Below are 25,940 nucleotides of genomic sequence, written 5' to 3' on the forward strand. Positions count from 1 at the left end.
TCAGAGGCAACAGGCAAAGGTTACATGTCATGCAAACTAGATAAATAACTCTTTACGTGTACCTTTGCTATAAAGTTAATCATCCACTGGCAATAATGTAGTGCTCTTAGTTTAAAAAAGGAAAGAGGGAAAAATATACATACAGTATGTAAACAGTCAAAGAAATTGCACTTTCTTGGCTTGTTATTAGAAGCCACACTACTGAAAGAGAGCAAAAATGTAACACTGGAAAAACTAAGTCACTGTCACTGATTGTCTGACCAAAAACAAAAGTACGCTCAGCTAAAACAAACAAACAAAAGAAACAGACAAGTTATGTTCTACAAAAAAAAAAAAATCATATACAATCATAGTCAATCATAAGGAGAAATGTCTGATATATTGGTCAGCTGTATAGTTTGTTAAAAACATCTTAGTAAAATGAAAGGATTGATTATTAACTTTTATGTATAATCCAGACTGTATTGTGTATAATACTAATTTTACACGCTACTGCTGACAGAAGGAAAACAGGTCTCTCGATGTACTGTACATTCACATGTAACTAAACGCTTATGTTACTTCCAATAAGTGGATTAGCCCGATGTTCCTAAGATGAGAACAAACTACTTTGCATCTGTACAGAAAAATGACCTCCAAGCCTCAAATATTCACAACTTTTTTTTTCTTTTTTTTTTTTAAAAAAAAAGGAAGTTCTTATATAGTCCTTATCAGAGGAGATATTGCTTTTTAAAGACTGCATGAGTTCGCTTAGGTACGTACACAAGACAACATGGCACTTCTACAGAGCATTTGGGGCAAATCGATTCTCATTCCCTCTCCGCTCTCCTTTCTCCCTCCCGCCGAGGACATTCTGATTGTCAATGCTCTGAAGCAAAGAGTGAAACATTCTCAAAGGCAGTCTGAAGTAAACAAAAACACTTTTTACACGTCCACCTCTCCTCCCTCAGAAGCAATACTGTAAAATAGTTAACAATAAACATTCCTATCGTGAATATATTTCTCTCATTTCTTTAGCGGACAGGACTCGAGCCATCTTTTTTTTTTTTTTTTGTTTGTTTGTTTGTTTTTTTTCAAAAAAAATAACTTCTTTCTTAAAACCTCATTACAAATTCTCTTGCAGCGATGCCAAAATTCCTATCACTAAGCCCACCCCCTCCCCTGCCTATTCATGGGTACATAGCAGACACTGTCTTGGTAAAGTGAAGAAAACCCCTAACACTGTCTCAACAGCTTTTAACTGGCTCACTTCTCCTCTCGTGTCATTTCCCAAAGGTGCAATGTGACTTTGAAAGCTTAACAACTAAATGAGCGTTCAATTTTGACCTACTTAGGGCCCAGGCTACATTTCTATTGCTCTGGGCAGCTTGTGAGCTCCTCGTCTCTTGGAAACCTCAGAGCTGAAATGCTGAGTACCATATAAGTCCATTTGCAAACTCCCCTGCAATGTCCGTCTTTCCCAAATTTGCTTAAGGTGCTGAAGTAAGAGCAATCAAAGTGTACAGTATGTGTGTGTTTATAGTGTGTCCACTCAGCATACATACAGTTTTTAGTGTGCTTGTTCAATCAGCACTAGTGCAAATTCATTTCAGCTGGTCTGTTTCTTTCTTTTTTCTTTCTTTCTTTCTTTTTTCTTTCATACAGGACAGTCTATCTCTGTTTCTCTCATCCCTCACCACTCGGACAAAAGATGTGTTGCCATGGTTTCATCCTTGATGTGGATGCCCTTCAGAAAGCTAGGTTCAACACACTCATCTGTCAGCATGTGAGATGTCTTTCTTTTGCATTTTTCAGCTGCTAATAATTCTCCAGCTCTCCTCTCCCTTGCCTTGCTTCTTCTCTGTGGCACTGCTATTGTTAGTAGCAGTGTTGTGACATCAGTTCATCTGTCCAGTGGTGGGCCTGGTCCCTTTCTCAGAGTGGTCCCACCTGCATAAAGACAAGTTACTGTCAACTAAACAGTGCACATACTTGTGGCTTTTGCTTCTGTGGCAGATGCTTCACTTACCCCCTCTTTTTTAGCTTATGAATGCTGCAGGTTCAAAAGTAAATCATTCAGCCGTTTCCTCCTCTGTTCTCTGCTGCAGACCTCTCCTTCCCCTTGTTTTTCTTCCTCTCCCTCCTCCTCTTGTCTGCTCTGGGTTTTGGTGGGCTGGAGTGAACAAGTATGCACAGTTAATTTCAAAAGCAGATTTTTATCCTTGTGGAAATTTGCATTGTTAAAATGTGGTTCTTTTTTTTTCTGTTTGTAGATTTGTTGACTCACACAGGGGCTGGCAGTGAACGAGCTGGAGGTGTCCTGACTTTGGTGGTGGGGGTCACTGCTGATTACCGTCACTTCCACCCCCACTGGATGATCTGAGGGTCAAAGGCCAAAGAGTGTTCTATATGTTAGTGAAGGCGATGTAGGAGGGAATGAAAACTTTGCTCATTTCTTTTTACAGAAATGTCTGTAATTATGCAAGTGTCCTTTTTTTCCCTTGATTTCTATCTGCAATCAGTCATGGAGTCTTTGATGGAAACTGTGTGTGGTTTCACTGTTAATGGGGAAAGTTGATGCCTGCTGGGTTCTTGGACACCAGCGGTGGATGACAGAAATGGGGAAACATTTCTGCAGGCTGAATTCTGTGGTTGGAAAACCACTTAGTTTTTGCTGCTGAGTATGATATGCAGAGACAAGCCAGTTGTGAGGATGGCAGGCTGTGCAGCACACACGTACACATACATGCACACATGAAGTGAAAGACACAACACGAGACACAAACAGAAGTCTGCACGGTAAAAATGAAAACGTATAGAGTTTAACCACATACACGGGTGCATACACAAACACCTACAGAAACAAAAACTAACACACACACTTGCTTCATGGACCTGACTTGATGTGGCTGTCGTCCCCATTGGCTCCTTCACAGGACAGATGTCGTGGGTCGCCCTCCTCTCCCTCTCCCTCTGCGTCTTGTTCTCGCTCCCTCTCTATTCTCATTCGGATTTGCCTGTCTCTCACCAGCTCCCAGTTCCTCACGAGGAACACATGGTGCTTCACCACAAAGCTCCTGGCCCGGCACACAGGGAGAAACATTAACCACTGACATTAATTCAGTAATAGTGCATCAAGTAGTTTAATATGAGACGTGAATCGCCGTGTTCTTTCCATACCTCTCACTGGTGGTCAAAGGCTCCATGTCGAGGTGAGGGAACAAGCTGGTAATGTCACTCGAGCTCTCCTCCTTTACAATAAATGCAGAGATGCATGTAAGATTCTGAACAGATTATTGCAGAAACATTCATCACTGGAATCAAATAACCACGAGCCAAAAAACTCACCACTGTCTGCTTTCTTTCAGTCCTTTCTTTCAGCCGGCCTGAGTGAACCCGAGAGAAAGAAACACAGAGAGAAATGATCTGGCACATCAGCTAAACCTGATGACATCTAACATGTACTGTAACACATCCAGCAACGGCAACTCACAGTAACGCCGCTTCCTCTTCAGGGGGACAGCAGGCTGCCGGTGAAGCTGTAACCAAACGACATGAAACTTACATCCTAGTACATTTTTTTTAATGCTCCAAAAAAAATCCACACTCATTTGTCTCCAAAGATGCTTTGGGCTCAAGCCCCGCTAACTTTCTGATGTGGCGCATCTGTACCTGGTTGTGTTGCCACAGCCACATCACATCATAGGGCAGCTGGAAATGAATTCTTTTTAGCCTCAAGTACTTCCCTGAAGAAGATAAAGGGAGCTTAGTCAAGTTACTACAACATAGTAAACATTAACAGTGTTTCCATTCTCTTATATACTCACCAACATGCATGGGAGCAGGTAAAAGGCTATACTCGTGCTCCCCTGGTGTGTACACCATGTTCTCTTTGCAGTTCTTCTGGGCTTGGGAGGGGGGGCTAGGAAAGACACACCATACATATATAAACAAAAAAAAAAAACCCAGATAATGAAAAAAATGTTATAATAGTTTGTTTATGGATTCAGTCAACTCACTCGGTAGTTTTGTAGTCATCAGAGTAAAGACCTGCCCTCAGGAATTTCTTCCTCGGAGGACCGTCAGCCTTTTCCTCTCTTTGGATGGTAACCGGTTGGGACGGAGCCTGCTCGACATCTGATTGGCTAAAACACTCAGGGAGGGCGTCGCACTCGGATTTATCCTCAGCGACACTAAAAGGAAAGCATGAAGAGAGAGATAGAATGATAGAGAGGAAAAAGAAAGAGAGAAAGGCACTGGTTTAGCACACAGTGCTGAAAACAATGGGTTAATAGGACAGTAGTGAGTGGTTGTATTGAATTTTCAAGTCAACCAGCTCAGATGTTTACCTCTGATGACAGGGAGAGTCACTGTGTTTTCTCTTCCGTCCTCTCTTCCTCTTGGCCTGCAGCTCCAACTCTGTCACCTGCTGCACTGGGTCACCTCCTCCTCTCTCTCTCTCTGGCAGCCTTTCTTCTGTTCTCCCTCCCACTCCTCTCCCATCTCTGATGTGGCTGTGTCCTGGCAAGATTTCAGGTGCGGACATGGACGGCGTTGCAGATAAGTGCGCGGGAGAGGATACAGAGGAGGGCAACGGGTGCTTCCTGGGCCGTCCCGGCCTTCTTTTGTTTTTCAAAGCCACGCTGTCTGATGTGGGCGCACTTTTCTGCTGCCCTCGGCTTCTCGAGTCACCTTGTAAACCTGCAGTCATCGAAATAACAAGAGGGAGGGGGGATCGGGGGTAGGGAGTTGGGGCAGTTGGAGGCATGAGGGGAGGGTGGGGTGTAAATGGCGGAGCGGAAATGAGACAGATGTGGATCTGTGATTGAGCCGGCAGGAGGTGTGAGGTGAGGCCAGTCTAGGCTGAGTCATGCACATAGGCCGCACATTAGGTGAGTCACAACATTTCCTCTGACCATTTCACTTCTGGGAAACACATTAAAAAGTGATTTATGCACACCACAAAAAACAAAAAGCAGACATAAACACAGTGCATCATGCATACTTTCTCAGTGAGCATGCACAAATATGCACTGAGCACACAATTTATTTTTACAAAATGAGTTACTCTGAAACACAACCTTAGAAAGCTTAGCAGCTATAGGCGGTGAACGGATGTCAAATGTATTCCACCGCTTCTTTTTGCCCGCAGTCTGACCTCTGCGCTATTCCTTTATCCATCTCTCTGAGATCATTTGTCTTTTTGTTCCATTTTCCACAGTCACTGACAAGACTGACCACTCTTTCCTTATTGGATTTTTCCAAGTCAAACAGGCCTTGTTGGCCAGCAGTGAGGGATAGGCCAATCTTTAAATAGCCAATCTGGTGGTTAACTAATGACTGTTCTCACTGGGTAGCCCTAGGCTGCAACAGCGTGTGGTTCGCTGCAGACCAGGAAGATTTCAAAGATTTTCTGGCAGATTCCCATCAAGACGCTGCCCTCCTGCTATAACACTTTATAAAAATTCCAGCAGATAGTGGTTGCTGAGAGGCTACGTGTTTGTGTCAGGCACGTCTCTCGCACAGCAGAGAGAGTCTGAAATTAGCTATAAAAAGAATGGAGTCTGATTTCCTCTCAAACACCCTCCAGGCTTTGATGTGTGGCTTAACAACACTTGAGAAAAAGCAGTGCTGTCCCTATACCGGGAAGAGTACCGCAACCACAGTTTCATCTCCACATTGTACAAATATAAAAATCTGTCATACTGTGCAAGTGGAAAGAGGCTCTTGGAATAAATCTTATTCACTCAGCTAGCTGTCATGATTTGCTTGCTGCTGTCATATTTCAGTGGTAGGTGCATTTGGTGATAGATTCCCTGCTTTATCTAGATTACTGTCAGTATTCTATATATTCATATTTTCCGCTGATGAAACAGTAACAGAATACGACAGCCTATTCACACAACTTAGTAGCTCTCAGTGAAGATTTCTGTACCATTCATCAGCACAGAGAAATACTCTCATGCGATTACAGCCTCATACTGATTGATCAGGTGAAAGCAAAGACTTGTTAGTGATCAAATCATTCATGCATCCTCACCTGCATCTCTCCTCTCTGTCCACGCTGGTTCGTCTCTCCTCCACAACCTCTCTCCACTTCCTTGATTCCTAATGGCCAATCCACTCCTCAGACCCCTCCCTCCTGTTGCCATGACAGCAGACGTGAACAGGTTGGTGTGTGTCGGCGATGGGGACGTCCTGTACAGGTGCGACTCTTGAACGTCCTCGTCCCCATCTTCGTCCTCTCCGTCTGATGCAATCATTCGGCCTGTATGCTGGTCTCCAGTGAAACCTCTCCAGCTGGGGTTTGAGTTTCCAAATCCTGTAGCTCCCAGACTCCCAAATTTCACCCAGCTCTGGCCCAAGCCACCCCATCCTCCTCCAAAAGAAGACAGATGAGAGGAACCCAGACCCAGTGAGGTGAGAGATGTGTGTTTGTATCTGTCTGCGGATGATGACGATGAGGCAGCAGCAGCAGAAAAGGAATCATTTCCATTCTCACGTAACCAAGTTGATTCTTTACCCAGCATGCTCCCTGTTGCCCTTACCCCTTTCCTTCCTCCTTCTCCTTGCCCCAAAATGAACCCCAACCTTGACTTTGAACAGGCCAGCCCTTCTCTTTCCACTCCGTCTTCCTCCTCATCTTCATGTATCTCCTCTTCGTCATCCATGTCTCGCTCACAGTGCCTGTGACGATGTTTATGTTTGTGTTTGTGTTCGCTCCTCCCGCAGCCATAAGAGAAGCCGGATGTGAACCCTGAGCTGAGGTGTGGGCGTCCTCCACTGCCTCCCCCTATGTCTCCCTCAATTTCCCCTCCTAAAGCCCCCTCCCTCAGCAGCCTACTCCTCCGCCTGTGAAATCTAGGTGGGTTAAGGAGAAAGTGGGCATGGTGGGGCTGATGGTGGGCATACTGGTGAGGAGATGGAAGGGTGTAGGAGCTGGGGAGGTGGTGGTAAAGTGTTGTGGCTGGGGGATAGCTGTTGTAGAAGCCCATATTCTCAATGGTCTCCTGGAACTTTGAAGGGCAGCCACATTGCCTGCGGTCTGGCTTCCTGTTGCAGTGGCAAGGGTAGAAAGGCTGGGGGGAGAATGTGGGATTAGCAGAGAAAGATGATGGGTGAGGAGAGTAAAAGCCATTTAGATTGATCCTGAAGATGTTGGAGCGGTGAGAATGAGAGGAAGAGTGATGTCGCCTTCCTCCAGCAGCATTTGCACTCCCTTCAAAGCCCTGTCCCAGTCCTGTCCTCGCCCAACTACGCCGTCCGATATGTACCTCACTGAACTGACCGATTAAATCTTCGAGATCGGCCAGAAACTCTGGATCCTGCATGTGCAGCTGCTGGTGCTTCTTCTTATGTTTGTTTTTCGGTCTCTTCAGCGCATTGTGCCCAACGCATGAATAATAGTCTGAATGAGCGCACTTGTTGTGTCCTGGACAGGGACAAGGACACAAGCAGGTACAGGAAGGGGAACAGTCGAAATCCCTGCGCCTGTGCCGATGTCGGTCTCTGTGCCGCTCCGCACTATTTGAGTTAGCCATGGGGTTTGTGTGTCTGGGCATGTGAGAGAGGGGCGAAGAGACTGGAGAGGGACGGTCCACGATAGAAGAAGGGTGCCTTTGACCACCTAGAATCACTCCTGACCCCTGACCCATCCTCAGCATGCCCCGAGGTCCCCTCATCTCACCTCGCTCAGAGACACTGTTATTGTCTGTTCCAATCCCGCTGTCACTAGGCAGGGTCTCTTCACTGTGTGATTCACTCCTCGGGGAGGGCGTGGCCTCTTTCAGGTGGCCAGGAGAGCCAGGTATGTGATGCAGTGGAGGAGTGGGACAGGAAAGCTTACATGAAGACTGGTGAAAGGGGAAGTGATGCCTTCCCTGACATGGACAGCTCTTCTTCACAAAGGGAGAGAGTGATGAGGATGAGGGGGGGCGAGGGGAGGTACAGGAGGAGGATGGGGATGGGAGGGAGAAGGGGTGAGGGAAAAGTAGGGAGGATGTTGGTTCTGTGAGGCTGCCTTCACTGTAAGGACTCTGGGCCCCGCTGGAGTGAGTAAGAGATGGGGAGGGAAACGGGTGAGAAGGAGGAGGCTGAGGTTGGTTAGACGAGAAGAGAGATGTTTCCGAGGTATTGGTAAACAGAGATGAGTGAGTGGAGTTCTGGGAGTTGGAATTTAGGTTAGCAGTTTGGGATTTAGGCTTGCGTCCTCGCCTCTTGCCCATGTAGATGGTCCCTCTCTTGCTCACATTGATCTGAGGGCCCAGCTTACTCCCAAAGGAGGAGGACAGGGCTGAGAGAGTGTGTACTGTTGTAGCTTCTATTGATTTACACATTCTCTGAGAAGTCTCACCATCTGCTGCCTCTCCTGCCCTTCCTTCCTTTCCTACATACCCAGACAACATTACTTTGTGAAATCTCCTCTTCTTTCTTTTCTTCATCTCATTAATCAGCCTCCTGATCTTTAGCTGCCTGTTTCCCTTTTCAGGAGGATGAAAATCTTTACCGCTCACTGTATGACCAGTGTGATTCAGTGCATCTCCACTCGTGTCCTCAGGGAAAGGTCGTTTCGGAGGCCGGCCACGCTTCTTGGGGCTGGATTTAGACTGAGCGGCACACTGCAGTATTGTACTTGGCTCCAGCACAGGGGCTTTTTGAACTCCGTCACAGCACCGGAGAGGCACCTCAGTTGGGATATCGTTTGGTGTAAGTTGAGGGGGAGGTTCATCTAAACTAGAGCTGTAGGATTTAGGACGACCCCTTTTTCGGACTGTGTTTATGGGGCTTCTGGAAGCAGGGGGGCTAGATTCTGATGAGGGGTGATTCTGCTTTGGGGTTGGAGGTTTGGTTGCAGAAGACACCGGGGAGGAGCTGCTGGTTAGGGAGCCAGAGGTTGCCGGGTGTGACTCATCACTCTGCTGAATAGTGGCTTTGGCAGGAAGGAACGTCTTGGTGTTCTGGGGGAAACTGAGTGAAGGATTTTGTAGAGAATCAGAAGTGGCTTCCTGATTTTCCACTCTCTGAGCCCGATGCACCAGCTTGGTCCAGCTGGGCCTTCTGGCCTTACGTTTTTTGAGCGGTCGGCTATCCTGCTCTTTTGGGGAAGAAGGGGGAGAAACGGGAGAATGGGCAGAAGGCGTGGGCACAGGGGGAGGAGCAGAAGAGGAGGGGTGGCTTGCAGGCACTGTTGAATGTCTTGAGACGTCCTGCTCTTTTGATTTACTGGTGTCACCTGTTGTTGTTGCTGCCTCAGCTTGTTTAACTGGCTTGCAACTGTCATCTGTCTTCTCCTTCTCATCTGCTCTGCCTGTATTCACTAATTTACAGGTTTTATCTAGTTTGCTGTTGTCAGCTGTTTCCCCACTTTTTGTATTATTATCCTCTGTTCTTTGTCTGTCTGGGCTCAGCTTATCCCTCTTTTTCTCAGCCTTCCCTCTGTCACTCTTTAGATCATCCTTCCATACATCATCACCTCTATGTCTTTCGTCCTTTTCTTTGCCATGTCTCGATTTCCCGTCCTTCCCCTTTTCCTTTTTCTTCTTCTTAACCTCCTCCTTTCTGCCCTCGTTTTTTGCTTTATCAGCCTCCAATCTATCTCGCTTTGATTTCTTGTCTTTGCGTTTCTCTTTCTTTGCTTTTCTCTCTTTCTCTCTCTTTTTCTCTAGCAGGGGCTCTACAGAGGGATCGTGACCTTGGAACTGGGCAGAGGAGAGTTCCACAGCAGGGGAGGACTGTGGTTTTGGGTTAATTGAGGGATAGGAGGGAGAGTCTGGCCTGCTCTTATTGGAAAGGCTAAGTTCTTTGTGGGAACCAGTGGAGACTGGAGGTCTTGTTGAAGAGTCCATGGAAGAAGTAGAGGTGGAAGTGCTGTGTTTTCCAACTCTGACTTTGGATGAAGTGGGAGTGCCAAGAATGTTAGAGGAGCCTTTCCCATTCGACAGTCCCTTTTGTTTGGTTGTCTGGACCAAACCATTATGCTTCTTGGAGATGTTTTCATCTTTCCTGGTTTCCAGTGGAGATTGTGTCTGGATGCATGGGCTGGAAGGAGTAATTGAAGCTGCCTGGTCTGTTGTGGGTGAGCAGGGTTTGGGTCCTGCAAGGACGGGCTGGCCATTGACACTCTGAGCTTTATCTTTCTTCACTCTCTCGGATGAGCCATTTGAATTCACCTCTGTCTTATCGGCCAGCTTGATAGGAACCTGGGAAACACAAATAAAAAAAAAAGAAAGAAAATCTCTGTCACAGTCATCCTTTAGCTTGCTGTCAAAAACAGTGGCGGACAATGGAAAAGAGACAGTAACTGAAATGCTTTTGTTATTGTTCGCCCATTAAAAAAGAGAGTGAATATAAAAACGACTCAATCAGGCAGAGAAACCAGGGCACACTGAGGAGGAGAGAGTGGAAACAGGAATGGGGTTGACGAAGAAAGGAGGAATACAAAGGCAGAGAAATGGAGAGGAAGGGAGTGGGACAGGGACAGAGGGGGAGTGAAAGATAAATGAGAGCAGGTAGAGAAAGAAGGGGATGTAAAAATAGAAGAGAGGGACAGATATAGAGAACCAAGTAGAGACAGAAAGAGAGAGAGAAAGCCTTGCTATTGGTGGCTATAAATTGCCACTAATACAGATGAGAAGGCTTGACATTTCATACTTGTTCAGTAATTTTGGTATGCTGCAGCTTGAGTGGCGTTTGTGCAGCTAAAGCTATAAGCTTTCCCTTGGGTGATTGTCATAAGGACTGATGGTCCAGTGTCTGTTAGAACTCCAAGTGGTTGCCGTGCTGTTGTCCTATTTATAGGTCTGTTTTTTAAAATGTGCTGCTTGATTTTCAGGATTGAGACAATGGCTATTAGAGGAAAGTGAGTTGCAAGTGAGTTGAAAGCTTGATGATTTAGCATCATATCAAGGAATCTATAAGAATAGTAGTTAATTGTAAAAACCCAAACAGAGCACACATGCGCCATTTTTCAGGGTAACTTCACCTAATTGCAGAAGTAGTGTTGGCAGCTGACATGAGGAAGGCTCTGTGTGTGTGTGTGTGTGTGTGTGTGTGTGTGTGTGTGTGTGTGTGTGTGTGTGTGTGTGTGTGTGTGTGTGTGTGTGTGTGTGTGTGTGTGTGTGAGGCACACTGCCCTTTTCCTTAACTTACCTGTTTGACAGACTTTGTCCCTTGGCTGGTTACGGCAGGGACAGAGGCTGGGCTGGAAGCTGTAGGAAATGTCGGTGATAGCGACAGTGACTGTGATGACGGAGACGACACCGGTATTGATGATGTAACTGGTGGTGAAGCAGCAGATGCAGTTTGTTTGGATGTGGTCTGGACAGCATCCAAGCCTGAGTGTTGCTCTCTGTTTGCTTCGTCTGGGGCAGAGCTGGTTTTACTCTGCTGGCCCGCTCCCCCTCCTTCTCCATCGCCCTTCAGCAGCCCGCCCCTGGCCTGTCTCTGATAGGTCCTGATGGTGGGTTTGCAGACGTAGCTCTCCAAGATCTTAGGCGGTTTCTTGGTACGCTTGGTTTGGAGACCAATTCGGACTCTTACATTCCCCTCAGGGCAGCTGGTCTCTCTGCCAGAGAGCTGAAGCTGCTGCTGCCCCACACTGCCACAGCGCCCCTCAATGAGCAGCTCCAGCACTGCCCCCTTGTCTCCTTCTCTCTTTCTTCCTCCTCCCTTTTTCTCCTCCTCCTTTTTTCCCACTGCCTCGCCATTCTCCACCTCCCCTCTCCTCTTTTTCTCTGCCACTTGGTCTTGCTCAGAGTCTTCAGGTGCAGAGGCGGGGTCCAGAGTGGAGCCTGTGGTCGGAGGGGTTCCCCCCTTCACTCTCTGGTCCATCAGAGAAGTCAAGGGGAGAAGTAGGATGCTGTGAAGTTCCCAGTATAACACTTTTAAATGACTCCAATGGGGTTGGTGTGGTTAAGTGTGAAAAGCAGAACGCAGGTATCACTCAGAAGGGTTAGAAAAAAAGTTCCAGTAACAGTCCAAGTGCAGCTCTATGCCTTCATCCAGCAAGGGAAGGTCTCTCTGATGTCCTTTAGGGTTACACTGAGACAAAGTAAATATGAGGCAGAAGGAAAGTGGAAGAAAAGACAGAAAGATAGAGAGGCCAGTGATTAGTCATTTCAGTGAGCTGAGATGTTGAACAGCAGCAGTACAGGAATTGAGGGGAAAGTCCCCTTCCTGCAGGCAGCTGTAGAGAGGTGCTAAAGTCTGTGTCCACAGAGATGATCTCATCATACAGAAAACCCAGGGGGCCAATCAACGTCGCCGATTCCCAGAATGTCGGCACTAACTGGAAGACAGACTTGCACTCCCCAAAAACAGCCTGGGCTAGTTTGCGCCGACAATCCGTAAATATCGATGGATCTAAAAGACAGCAAACACACCCCAGACCTCTACACTCACACTTATGTTGTAATCCTTCCTGTATCTCTCTGCAAATCAATCTATCAATCAATCAGCTCCTGGCTAATTCAAACACTTGATCCAGTCTCCTCCCCTCCTCTCTCCACTGTCTTTGCGCCTTCTGTTCTCAGCTACTCCCACAAGCACTTCTCCTCCCACCCTTCCCGCTGCTGTACTTTTCTTTTCTCTCCGAAACTCCCCTTTTCATGTTTGGCAGCAAGCTTTTGCATGCATTCTCTATTAGTCCCTTCCACTCTCTCGCTTTCTCTCTCTCTCTCTCGCTCTCTGCGTAGACCACACAGTAAAATGGTCAATGTATCCATGTTAATCTGAACCATATTTCCTCTTCCTTGTCGTTCTTTTCCGTCTCTCCAACTTAAATCTCTCCATTCACAGTCTGACTGTTCCCCTCCTCCCCTTTCAGTAGTGGTAACACAAATCCGTAGGAAAGGGTAAAACTTATTTTTGGAAAGGAGTGCAAATTCCTTCTCCTCCCATTGCTTCCTCTAAGTCAAGTAAGCTTTTCATTGACCCCATTGTAAATGGACTTTTAATGTGACATTATAGCAAAGTAACACACCCTTAAACAACACTCTCCCCCAACAGAAAAAAACTTTCACTCTCACTCGTGCTGTTTCCAGACCAGCTTTTTTAACATGTTGAATGGAAGCAGCATCTTCTGTCATGCTTCCTTCGTTATTCGCTCCCTCTCATTAAGGGAGACACTCATCCATTTTCTAATAAAACACACCCTGGCAAGCATTCTTGCAGCTCTCTCCTGAGAGCCTCTTATGAAATAGCTCATCTGTCTCTCAGCGCTCTGAACTGCCCCCTTAGACTTACGAGAGCATCTCAGATAATGTTTTCATTTAAGAGCTCAGTGGGCTATCTCTCGTGCCTCTCGGTCCCTCCACACCCAAACCCTTCCCTTGAATCCTACGAGCTCAAATCAACATCTGTTCCAGTAACAGCTGTTATGTAACCGTTTTGGAAAGCATTTTCAAGGCCAATCCTCCTCACAATAAAAGAAAATGAGCACAGAGGTGGACAGTGGTCCTCTTGAACTTTTATTATGAGGTCTGCTCCAGAAGCCTGCATGGAGGGGCCATGAGGAGAAGTACTGTGGATTACAATCCTGTTTATGAAAACTCCCTCTAAGAGTAAAGTGCGAGTGGCAGATTTTCTGACTTAAAAGGGCAAGCCCATTCAACATCAGTCAAAGTGCATACTAATGGCTTTTTATAGTCTCCAGAGCTATACCTCTCAAACATAACTCAAAATTATTCTAACATTAGACCAGAAGCTATTTCCAGTGACAGGATGATGGGTGGACTTGACACTGTAGTCAGCGTGGTTCCTCGGGAGCGCTGAAGCAACGATTAAATCATGATAATGGCCCACCATATTTCCAGCCATCATCACCATCCCATGACATTGTTATCATCGATAACTACAACACCGTTATCATCTGCCTGACAACAGCATGAGCCAGGCTGGAAACTGGGCTTCTGTGATGGCATCTCAAATTATTGAACCATGAAGCCTCGCGGTAAGCGCAGCCTTCACTCCACGTACAGGGAAGTTTCTCACGTGAGTCTCCCTCCTCACGCGCACCCACATTTTCCCTCTTTTTAGTGTGTTGGCCGTACATTGTGTACCCAGGTCGCAGCTGCGTAGGCTCCCTGATGTTGCTACTGTAGATACAGTATGGGCAGTGGGGGAGTTACCGCACTGGAGCAACCCATCACTGGTTTACCGAGGACGTCAACAGGAGCTTCCTTCTCCATAACGACTTTGCGCACCTCGGAAAATCACTATCCGCCTGATGCTGTCGCACTTACGAATGATACACACATGCACGTGTTGTTGTTGTCGTCACTCCTATTTCCATTATAAAAAAAAAAATATATCGCACATCTACGCACCCTAAAACCTAACCCAGCCGCACATTTGAAACTCAACATGGAAGTGGGAGGCTACGTAGCACGAAAAAATGTGCTTGCTGGTGGTGTTTGTGGTGGTGCGGATTAGTACCGAGCCACCTTCCCCCCCTCTTTCTATCTGTCCTCTGCCAGTCCTTCTGCTGGTGTCAGCAACATTGAAATAAGAAATATCACCGTGCAAGGAGAACAGAGGGGAGGGAAACACACTCAGCAACAAGGGATAAAATTAGCGCAAAGCGGATGCACAAAATTCTTAACCTGCTGTGCTTTGAGCCCGCTGATGATGACAGGCCTGCACACATTAATACAGACTGCCATGACAAGCTGTAATAAGGCTACGTAGGCTACTTACCCGAGAGCGCGTCCCAGAGCCAACTGCGTTTAGGCAGGAGGTTAAGGTGTTGCTGTCCTGCTCTCCCCCTTCGCACCAACAGCAATCCACAGCTTTTGGTGCATTAGATGTTGCTTTGATTACATAACTAAGGCCAGCGGAGGTTAAAACACCCCCTAAAACCGAGTTTCAGTCCCATCAGAGCGCAGAGCCTACTGTGCAACAACATTGGCGCGGGTGTTTTCATAATCATACAGTCGACAGATCTCCGTCGGCGCGTCTCCGCAGCTAGGTGGCGGACTGGTTACGCTGGATCTTATTTTGACCACTTCTCTCTCTCTCTCTCGGGGAAAGTTATACCGCTCCCGCCAGTTATAATGGCTCAGATTGTGCTCTCGTATGCGCACAAGGCTGCTAACGTGTCGTGGCGACGGGCTGAAGGCTGCAGCTGCGTGTGTGTGTGTGTGTGTGTGTGTGTGTGTGTGTGTGTGTGTGTGTGTGTGTGTGTGTGTGTGTGTGTGTGTGTGTGCGTATGTGCGTGTGTGTGTGTGTGTGCTCGGGGTACAGGCTGGCAGCGCAGAGGGTTTGTTGGATGTGCGGGAATGCAACTGCGTGGCCATTTTCATGTGGCCAGAGGAGGAGATAAAACGGTGAACACAGCACAGGATCGCATAGCGGTTCATAATAGGCGATTGGGGAGGGCTATTTGGGCGCTTAATAAAATGGCGACGACTTGGCGAAAGTAGGCTGCTGGTAGGATTTGGGGGAGCAGCTGAAAAGTTGCATCGCGTAATGCAATACACGATCCAGCTTACACGAGTGGGAGAGGCACACGGGGATATTAAAAGTTGATATGTGAGAGCTGTTTATCGTGCGTTTGTTAAACGATCCAATGCACCCCCCTCCCCCCGAATAATGGAAAGGCACACAATCTGAAAATGAAGCATTTACATAAGTATGTTTTACTATAAACACAGTGATACCCAGTAGTGATAAAAACAGCAGTAACCGATATATAATTACAGTATTATAATGGTTTAGTTTGTATATTTGCAGTAGAAGCAGCAATTCCTCCATAGAGCGTGCTGGTTTTGTCTACTGTGGGGTCCTCTTACGCATATAGGATTGGCCCCCCTGTACCTCCTACACGCTACACCTTGTTTACGCTGTGACCTCTAAATAACCATTAAACACACACTGCAGACTCTACCTGCTGACGCTTGTCTGCATGCCCAGCAATTGTTAGTAGTTCCAGAAATTCGTGAAAATACGCACCATGTAAGGACTATATCACAAAAAGCAGATATTTTTGTTCCAAAAAGTCTTACAAAGTTGAAAGGCAAATTAACAAGTATGTAAATTACAACAAATCAAATAGTCCCTCTGGTAGTCCCTCTGGCTATCTGGGCCATCAGAGAAAATTGTTTGGCCGCTATGACTCATCGGTGAGCTCTTACATTCAATTTTCTGTGCTCTGTCAAACATAATTTGCCATAAATAGGGTCTAGCGTAAGAGTACTCACACTGAAGCCAGGATCTGTAAATCAGTTTGGAGCATATTGATCAAACACAGCCTTATTTAGAAATGTTCAATCAGCGCATTCGTGCGTTTTTAGGATCCGTGTACTCATGACGCAGTGCAAAAACATGAAGTCCTGAGAATGAAAGACTTTAGGTCACAATCTAACGTTTTTGCAAAGGTGAAAGTTTAACAATTGAAAGTTTTATTAAATACGCGCATTGGTGCTAGCGCCCAGGGGAAAAAAATACGAGCAGCAGAAATCAATACTGAACTGAAGTTTTGCTCAAAAAGTCACATAAATGTGCATGTGTGCATTATGAGATCATCAACTTTCAAGATTATTAGCAACAAGTGCTACAGATGCCAGACATTAAGTGAGGAATGCTCTGCATCTTTTTGTTGTGATAAACAAGTGAATACGTCTTTTTTTTTTTCATTAAACACCTGCGTTAGTCCTAAGTGTGCAGAGCTTTTCAATCTCAAACACTTTAAAAATCTAAAATAAACAACACTAGGTAATCATGCAGACCAGTCGTAGTAAATATTATACTATATTGTACTCTAATTTTCCAAAATAAAGTTATTAATGAATAAATTACCATTGCCATACAGTGAACTTGGTTAATTTAGTCAGTCATGGGAGCAATTTTCCTGTAGGTTGCATTAATTAGTGATTTTGGGTAGATGTTATGTTTGGAAACAATATTTATTTACCACATGTGCATTTGCACATAATATGAGTAAAACGTGCATACTACTTGCAATTCAAATGAATAAAACTAAGAAAAATACAAAGAAATCTTTTTTTTTTTTTGTATTACATAAATATCAAATATAAACAAAATATAAGGGAAAATGAGTGAAACCATGTACAGCACATTATAAGGGGAGGATGTTGAGACTGTAGGCTAAAGGATAAAATATACAGAAGAAATAAAGACAGAAAAATCTACTAACAAATTAAGGGAGAGTGTGGAGAAGATGAAAGGAGTACTTTGAGGATCTCATGAATGAAGAGTGAGAGGAGGACGTATGGAGGAAAGATAGTGAATCAGAATGTGCAGGGAATTAGTAAAGAGGAAGTGAGGGCGGCTATGAAGAGGATGGAGACTGGAAAGGCAGTTGGTCCAGGTTACATACTTGTGGACGTATGGAGATGTCTACACGAGACTGAGTTTTTATTTATTTATTTTTATACCAGATTGTTTGAAACAATCTTGGAGAGTGAGAGGATTCCTGAGCAATGGAGAAGTACACTGGTACCAAATTTCAAGGACAAGGGTTATGTGCAGAGTTGTACTAACTACAGAGGGATAAAAATTAATGAGCCATACCATGAAGCTATGGGAAAGAGTTGTTGAAGCTATGCTGAGAAGAGAGGTGACGATCAGTGAGCAGCAACATGGCTTCATGCCAAGAAAAAGCGCTACAGATGCGATGTTTGCTTTGAGAGTGTTGATGGAGAATACAGAGAAGGTCAAAGGGGGGTGTACTGTGTCTTTGTGGAGCTACAGAAAGTATATGATAGGGTGATAAAAGAGGAACAGGAGATATGACAGCAAGACAGTGGTGAGGTGTGCAGTAGGAGTGACAGATAGGTTCAAGGTGGGGGTGGGATTACATCAGGGATTGACTCTGAGCTCCTTCTTCTTTGCAGTTTTGATGGACAGGTTGATAGATGAGGTCAGACAGGAGTCTCCATGGACTATGGTGTTTGCAGAAGACATTGTGATCTGTAGTGAGAGTAGGGAGCAAGTGGAAGAGAGCCTGGAGAGTATGCTCTCAACAGAAGGAATGAAAGTCAGTAGAAGCAAGAAGAAAGATGTGTGAATGAGAGGGAGACAGGTGGAAAGGTGAAGTTGCAAGGAAGAGAGATAGTGAAGGTACATGAGTTTCAATGGCTGGGGTCAGCCATCCAAAGCAACAGACAGTGCACAAGAGAGGTAAAGAAGAGAGTGCAAGCAGGGTGGAGACGAGGATACCAGCAAGAGTAAAAGGGAAGGTTTAGAAGAAGGTAGGGAGACCTGCTATGATGTATGGTTTGGAGACAGTGGCACTAGCAAAAAGACAGGAGGCTGAGCTGGAGGTGGCAGAGTTGAAGATGCTCAGATTTTCATTGGGTGTGACCAGCAGGGACAGGATTAGAAATTAGTACACCAGGGAGACAGATCAGGTTTGAGTTAGAAAGGCTAGGCTGAGATGGTTTGGACATGTGCAGAGGAGGGATAGTGGATATACTGGACAAAAGACGCTGAATATGGAGCTCTCAGACAGGACGAAAAGAGGAAGAAGATTTGTGGATAAAGTGAAGGAGGGCATGCAGATGGTTGGTGTGACAGAGGAGGATGCCAGGGAGAGGGTGAGATGGGGAGAGAGATCCACTACTTCCCTAAAGGGAACAGCTGAAAGAAGAAGACAAAGTATATTGCATTATTAGATATATATTTAGCTGATTTTTTCTCATCATGAGTACTTCTCAAAGGGCTTTGCAACTTTGTTCAACCTCCCAGCAACTAATCTGATGGTTAACTAAGATTACTGTACTGTTGCTATTAACCTTACATAAATTCGGAGAACAGGGGTATATCTAAGGCTTTAAAAGGCGCTGTCTTTACCCTAAAATGTCTATTAAGCACTCATAATAACTGTACCGTAATTATCAGAGGCCAAACGTCAAAGTCTGATAAACTCCATTTTCCTCATTTGTTGTCGCCTCGCTCGTGCGGTCTGATTGGCTAACCGCCGTGTTTCGTCACTTCCTTTCAGTACAGCATGATGGCGGTGTCCATGACAGGTCTGGCACATTGACTTCGAGTCGGGTTTTGCAGTATTTACTCTCTGTGACTTGAGCCTGGGGAGCGTTTTCAGCACATGACATTTGTCGAAATCCTCCTCACTGCGCATCGAATGAAGTGACTCGCAGGTGAGCAGCTTTCGGTGTCCTCACAGCTCGGGGGGGGGGTCGTGTTTTCTGTTCTGTTAGCTCTGAGTTTATGCAAGGTTACAGGGCACTGCTGTGTGTTTATACATTCCCTGCGCATTGGGTTCATCTGGTGTTTGAATCATTTCTCTCTGTCCACCCTGTTTCAGATCATGGCCCTTCACAGATTGTCCTTCAGGCTACGGCCAGCGGTGAGGATAGGCTTTAGTGCCACTTCGGAAGCTGCAGTTGAATAATCTGAACAGTTACAGTGCTTAAATATTTCTGTCATAGTCAAGCTGTCAAAGACAGGAGGTCAAAAATGCTTTCACTGAGAGCTGTTATGGCATAATTTTGCAGGTAACCCACGTAAGGTCCCTTCATAGCAGTGGATGCGGGCAGCAGCAGGAGGCTGTGGCTGCAGTTTCAGAAGCTGAGCCCATGTCAGTCTTCAGAACCCGGGAGAACGATCCGGTAAGCAAAACACGAGGCAGAGCCGGCTCTGAGGACACACAGCTAATGCTCTGAGACAGAAATGATTTGGAGAGGGGCAGAAAATGTCAAAGATTGAAATGGTTAAGGCAACCTTTCTGTGATTCCATCTATCTGTTCCCCAAACCTTCTTAAACCTTTATATATTTTTGTTGTTTGACATCATTTGTCTCATCCGGTGCATAATATGTAGTGTGAGTCTGTAATCATTTTGACATAAAAAAAAAACAAGGTTCATTGGTGTTTTTCATTTTTTTTCATTACAAATTATTTTTCTGCAGAGGAAGCAAGAATAAATGGTGTTGGATCTAGAGCTCTTTGATATAGTCTTCTCACATGTCAGTCCAACCTCCTTCCAGAGCAGAGTGATACTGTCTTCCTCTACCTCTCACTCTGCAGGCATCAGTCACTTTTTCATTAGTCTTAACTTTACAAGAATGTAGTCCCTAGAACAGTGATGTACTCACAATATTTGCTGTGTTTGCAAAGAATTTGTTGCTCGTGTGGCAATGAGCGTTGTCAGTGTTGTTAGCATTGATTTTATCATGTTTCATTCTTTCTCCCATTGTCCCAAAGATCTCTGTATGTGCTGCACAAACTGCATGAGAGCTGTTTTATGACCATTGCACACAGACTCAGATTTATCTACTGAAAATGCATCATAGACGAATGCCTTAAGCTTATTGCAAATTACAAATGGTTACAGTTGGTGAGATCAAATTTTATTCTGTAGATGTGTATTTCTGTTTAGGGCAATCTCTAGAGTACCAAGCAACTCACAAAGGCCCAACCTAGTAACATTTTCTTTGCAGCTTTTATGGAAATGTGACAGCAGTGTTTATTCGGACATGAAGTTGGCATCTTAATATGCTGTCACGTAAATGGAGATGAGTGTATGTCTGACAGGAGCTTATGATGCTGACCTTTGTCTCTTTCTAGGCATGTCATTCACAGAAGCATATTGGACAGTACTACACTCTGCCCTCTGCACATATTCGCACTCTGTTCCCTAGTGGCCTCCCCTGGCGCTATCAACAACAGGCAGGTTTCTCTCTGGATGTGAGAATGTATGTGCATAGAAAATTAGCAAATGTGATCTGGTTTGTAGATTGCGGCATCATCTTTTGTTTTTGTTTATTTCTTTATTTTTTAAGCATTAAAACATCTGGCACTGATAAATTTCTCTCTCCGATTTTAGGTAAAGACGTTTAACGAAGCCTGCATCATGGTGAGGCAGCCAGCTGTGGAGGTCATCTCTTACCTGAAGAAAACAGACTACAGCAAACCTCCTCTGCGATATTTATTCTGTATCCTTCAAAACACGAACATACTCATCTCTTGATCCTGCATAAAGCTGTCGTCGTCCTTATCAGGGTTTTCAGATGGGTTGAAGGGTACTGGGAAGACGATGTCTCTCTGTCATGCGGTCCACTTCTGCTACACACAGGGATGGCTGGTGCTGCATGTTCCTGATGGTGAGACAGACACGGTCACACAGGGCAAATATCTGATTGTAAACAGAAAGAAGGCGTATTGTTTATTTCACAATCAGTGCATCTCTTGTGTGAGAAGTTAACCATCAATATCTTCTTCGCTCATGCAGCTCATCTATGGGTGAAGAATTGTAAGGAGCTGCTGCCTTCATCCTATAATGAATCCCGCTTTGATCAGCCATTACAAGCCACGACATGGTTACGCAACTTCAGAATCACCAATGAACGCTTCCTGTCAAAGGTAACAGTATGAACACAGAGAGTCTTTTTTTTTTTTGTGTTTGTTTTGTTTTTTTTAACTCACTTTGAGTAGCCAAAGTGAGAAAAAGGCTCATCAACAAGCTTTACAAGACCCTTCTGTGATGTAGTTTAGGTCTAAGTTAAATTGCTTAATGACACCACTTAAATCTACCCATTAAAATTACGTTTGACACACACCGCATTTGTGACTATTCTACACTGTCCTATTTCATAAAGGCTTCAAATGCAGCCCCAAGAAAAATATGTATAAATATCAAACTCAAAATGTACATTTTCGTCCTTTAAATTCCCTCTACAAGGTCTTCTCCTCATGCACGTCTAGTTCTGTTGTGACTACTTGCACTTGTACCTCAAACTTGCACACAGAAAAAAATGCTTCTGAATGGCCGCGGTTTGTTGTCTGCTGTTGTACTGCAACTGTAGGACAGGCTACATAATTGTAAGGCCGGATGTTTTTTGCTGCACTAACGCAGCCTTGGCTCCTCACCTACCCTACTCATCAGATCTGGCTGCCCTGTGACTTTAAACTCTTAAAATAAAATTGAAGGATTGCCATTTGAACACACGGGAGGAGATTCAGCACACATTGCAGGCGCATATATGCAGGTGGTCATAAAAGCTCTTCAGTAAATGATCAATGAAATCATTCTGTTTCTCTTCCAGATAAAGACAAAGCATCGCTACATTTGGACAAAGAGAGAGTTCACCGAGGAGGGAAGTCAGCTAGGAGAGCTGGTGGATCAGGTGTGTCTCTATACAAATAAGTGGGAGTTTTGTTGGTTGGTTAGTTTTGTGCCTTTGAGGATTTATGTTTATCCTCCAAAACATTTTCATCATCCTTTACCGATTCTTTTGTACTGCCTGACTGATTCCCAACACAGGGGTCATTAAAGTTTCATCTTTCACCTTGCCTGTGCTCGGTGGAGATCAATAGCACTGTGATGGATCAGAATAATGTTTTTGCACCATGCACGTTGACAAATCCTGCAGAAAGCAGCTGCTTGTGTATTTCCCACTTTGTATCAGTTGTTTTGATCCCATTTATTTAAGAGATGGAGCTAAAATATTTTGTTTATTTATTATTTTCTTAATGTAGACGTAAGCTTGTGCTATATTAATGTGATTAAAGCTTACATTAAGCAGCACTCTGACCGCAGTGGGTAGAGAGACAGGTATGCAGGATTTTTTTTTTCTCTCCTGTTTTGGCTTTTGTATCAAACAGCTGGATGTTTACAGGTTTAGAAATGAAATAAATTGTGCATAAATTGACTCTACTTCACTGCCCCCCCCCCTCCCCCATTCACACGCTACAATAACTCAGATTTTCTTCTACTGCAGACTTACTGTTATTTATATTCTTGATTTTACTTCCATTACAAATGGTGTTTTCTTTGCTGTAGGGTATTTCTCGTGTGAAGAGCAGCAGTGATGTGGTGGGGGCGGTGATGAAGGAGTTGAGGCTGCAAAGCGGGCAACCGGGATCAGACTTCCGCTTGGCTGTAGCAGTGGATGGTGTCAATGCCCTGTGGGGAAGATCTGCCATCAAGAAGGAGGATAAGAGTGCTGTGAGCAGACACATTTACAGTCCTGTCATGCCTCGTAGTTGTTTTTTGTGCTGCTTCTTCTGCAGCTGCCACAGATGGGAAATCTTACGTGTCTCACTTTTCTCACTGTTACCAGGTGGATCCCGAGGAGCTCACTTTGATTTATAACCTGAGGAAGCTCACGAGGAACGACTGGGTGAGAAGAACACAAAGTGTTCACCACAGCTGCATAAGAATATTAGATTGCAGAAATTTTCCATTAACATTCACTCTCTTGTCTCAGACTGGAGGTGCCATTATCACCACTCTGTCCCAGACAGGGTCTCTCTACATCCCAAAATCTGCCTACTTGCCTCAAGAGCTACTCGGAGAGGTTAGAGGTCATTTGATTGTGCCTTATTATCTGTAGCACTCGCCCTCAAGCTGTGACAGCAGATTTGTCTTTTGCTTGTCAGTTTCAGCTTTGGCTATTAGTTGGGAAATTGCAGACTGAGCAACATTTTGTTGACTGTGAGCAACAAATCAGGCATTATATCCAGAAATATTGTCAGAAAACAGATTTCTTGTGATATTTGCCAGTAAAGAATGAGTCTCATTCTCTAAGTGCATACACGCCTTTAGTAAGCTGGCTCTTATATGCAGCAGAGATACATTATAAGCAACTGTAGTGTCCCCATTCTGCTCATTCGGTTCAGTTTTGCAGGTATATAGCGTGACTGTGGCAAGTCAGTCGATTCTGTTTATCACAGTCATATTTTTCAGATGAATGCGTGTCACAAGATTCATTTACAAATAGACCAATAAATCCATCTTTGTCAGCCACCTCAGACTCTGGACAACGATTAAACAATAAAACTCAGAGCAGGCTCATAAAACATTCTGATCCCATCACATTAAAAGGTGTCTGTGATAGAAGTTCACAGTGTGTGGGCTTGACCCGAACGTTTTCTTTCCTTTTAAATACATTATTTCATATTTAGAAATATTCATTATTGCCCCCCCCCCCCTCCCTCCTTGTGCATCTAAATTATGGAAACACTGATATTTGTATTGTTGGATTTTTGTTAATGTTTATGTTTTTATGTTATTCAGGGTCTATTTTCTGATCTCTTGTTTGTGTTTTGCTCATCAGAGGGGGTTTGACACCATGGATCCTTTCATCCCGGTTTCGGTGCCCAACTACAGCGAGAAGGAGTTTGAGAGCTGTTACCTCTACTATATGGACCGCCACTGGCTGCAGCATCCACAGAGTGAGTGATGATAATGATGGTGCTGATAACATGTAAATGAGGCTGTTTTACTGATAGTTTAACTTTTTTTTTTTTTTTTTTCCTCCTCTCATCAGGCCGAACTGAGGAAGGGAAGAAAGAACTCATCTTCTTGACCAACAGGAATCCATCAGTGGTGGACAGAATTTGTGGCTTCTTATGAGGTTGCATAAAAGTTTAAATCACAGACACACATCTCACACACACACAATATAAATGTACCAGAAGTGCAAACACATACAAATGTTCATGTCTATTAATATGTATACCACTGTAAACTATGATGTACGTGTGCTACTTTGATAATAAAATGTTAAAACCAGCAGCACTTTTTAGTTTTATCAGCATCTGGATATTTACTTTGAACATTTTGAATGTTTTTTACACTGAGGTGCATCAAAACTACTGACAGAGTATTTTTTAAGTATATTGTTAAACAAAAAAAACCAACTTGTGATATGAAATTATAACAACATATATAAAAGTCATGTGATAGCAAAGGTACCACTCAGTTGGGCTGCACTTGTTCTCAGATTACACAAAAAAACAAAATACCATTCATGAGAGAGAGTGCATCTCAGGTACAGAAACATGCCTTTCAAAAATCTGGACCAAAGTCCAGGTGCATCTATTGTACCAAGCAGGATTACTAAATCTCCAGTCACACAGGCCTAGATACTGGTTGGCAACTCCATGGCAACCACCATCTGCTAGGGAAAAATGTGCATTCCTCTATCCAACCAGCTAGTAAATGAAAATTTGAATTTCAGTCATTAAGTGTGTACGCCTGTGTGACCGAGGCTTTATTTTGTCAGGTAACTTGTGCAGCAGAATATAACAGCCTCTGAACATTTGTTAATAAATGGCAGTAATCAGTCTTTTATGACTAGTTAGCATCTAATACATTCAGATTGAGTTTTAGAAAGTGTGTGTATATTTAAAAAAAAAGTACACTAAAATGTATGCAAAACTAAATACATTGCTTGATTTAGCATGAGCTACTATGCAAGTCACAGCAGAAAGCTGCTTCAAAATGCCATACTAGTAATCGTACTACTAGTTCATTTCCATGTAATTAACAATAAATCACAGTTCTCCAGCATGTGTCCCACTTCACAGCATTTTTATCCCTTGTGCTCCTGTCCCACATATTAAGACAATGGCCCACATCTTGATTGGCTCAGGTTTCAAAAACTGAACTCATGTCTCACAGCACATGTGTGGCACAGAAAGAGATGAAGAGCTAGAAGAAGAGATCGATGCATCCACACTGAAACCCAAATATGATTACCAGACAGAAAAGCAGCTGAAATCACAACAATTTTAACATTTACTGTAAGAAAAAAAGACAATACAGAAATGTACAAAGAGCTTCAGTTTACTTTTATACTTATTAAAAACTATTTAATTGGTAAAGTGCATTTATTCCTTACAAGATCAAAGCCAGTAACCTCAATAATTTGTGGTCTTTTTTTTTTATATATAAAGTTTCTCAATAACTTCAGACTGAGCATTAGGAAAACATGCAACACTGTCTTACACAAACAGACCCTGTGCCCCACATTAGTTTGCTGGGATCTCCAGCACTACTTATTATGAAAAGTGGATACATGTTTAATGAATTTAAACACATCCTGGACAACTTATCTGTTTTGTCTTTTCTGGTTTACAGCAATATTTTTGCAGGATGTAAACTTTACTCTCTTTAATCTGAAAATATTCATCTGAATTTATGAATGGAGGAGTGTTTTCAATATCCTCTAGTTAACTCTCTTGCGTGTCTGTATG

General features: G+C 44.3%; 2 protein-coding genes across 5 annotated transcripts; one reads left to right on the forward strand and one right to left on the reverse strand.

Annotated features, from left to right (window-relative positions):
* Positions 1-1,745: 1,745 nt before the first annotated feature.
* Positions 1,746-15,099, reverse strand: LOC115794071 (histone-lysine N-methyltransferase ASH1L-like). Of its 4 annotated transcripts, XM_030749314.1 has the most exons (14): positions 14,674-15,099; positions 11,128-12,018; positions 6,020-10,178; positions 4,329-4,680; positions 3,999-4,172; positions 3,807-3,901; positions 3,652-3,725; positions 3,473-3,518; positions 3,328-3,365; positions 3,160-3,230; positions 2,875-3,056; positions 2,267-2,358; positions 2,009-2,152; positions 1,746-1,929 (listed from the first exon to the last, which is right to left on the reverse strand). In XM_030749314.1, exons 2-13 carry the CDS (start codon positions 11,806-11,808, stop codon positions 2,024-2,026), a joined length of 6,093 nt encoding a protein of 2,030 aa, XP_030605174.1. In that variant the 5' UTR covers positions 11,809-12,018; positions 14,674-15,099; the 3' UTR covers positions 1,746-1,929; positions 2,009-2,023. The 4 variants fall into 4 exon arrangements, 3 of the variants coding, with proteins under 3 accessions (XP_030605174.1, XP_030605175.1, XP_030605176.1); XR_004021157.1 differs by lacking the exon at positions 1,746-1,929 and having other exon boundaries at positions 2,123-2,152; positions 2,862-3,056; XM_030749315.1 differs by lacking the exons at positions 1,746-1,929; positions 2,009-2,152 and having other exon boundaries at positions 2,860-3,056.
* A 3,820-nt stretch (positions 15,100-18,919) lies between these two features.
* On the forward strand, positions 18,920-24,466 carry dap3 (death associated protein 3). The gene is made up of 13 exons (XM_030749200.1): positions 18,920-19,097; positions 19,265-19,306; positions 19,455-19,568; positions 20,526-20,627; positions 20,785-20,893; positions 20,969-21,061; positions 21,190-21,320; positions 22,004-22,084; positions 22,741-22,905; positions 23,021-23,080; positions 23,168-23,257; positions 24,017-24,134; positions 24,230-24,466. The coding sequence occupies exons 2-13, from the start codon at positions 19,268-19,270 to the stop codon at positions 24,313-24,315; spliced, it is 1,188 nt and encodes a 395-aa protein (XP_030605060.1). The 5' UTR covers positions 18,920-19,097; positions 19,265-19,267; the 3' UTR covers positions 24,316-24,466.
* Positions 24,467-25,940: the final 1,474 nt, after the last annotated feature.

The sequence above is a fragment of the Archocentrus centrarchus genome, chromosome 16, assembly GCF_007364275.1.
Source record: "Archocentrus centrarchus isolate MPI-CPG fArcCen1 chromosome 16, fArcCen1, whole genome shotgun sequence".
NCBI classification, from domain to species: domain Eukaryota; kingdom Metazoa; phylum Chordata; class Actinopteri; order Cichliformes; family Cichlidae; genus Archocentrus; species Archocentrus centrarchus.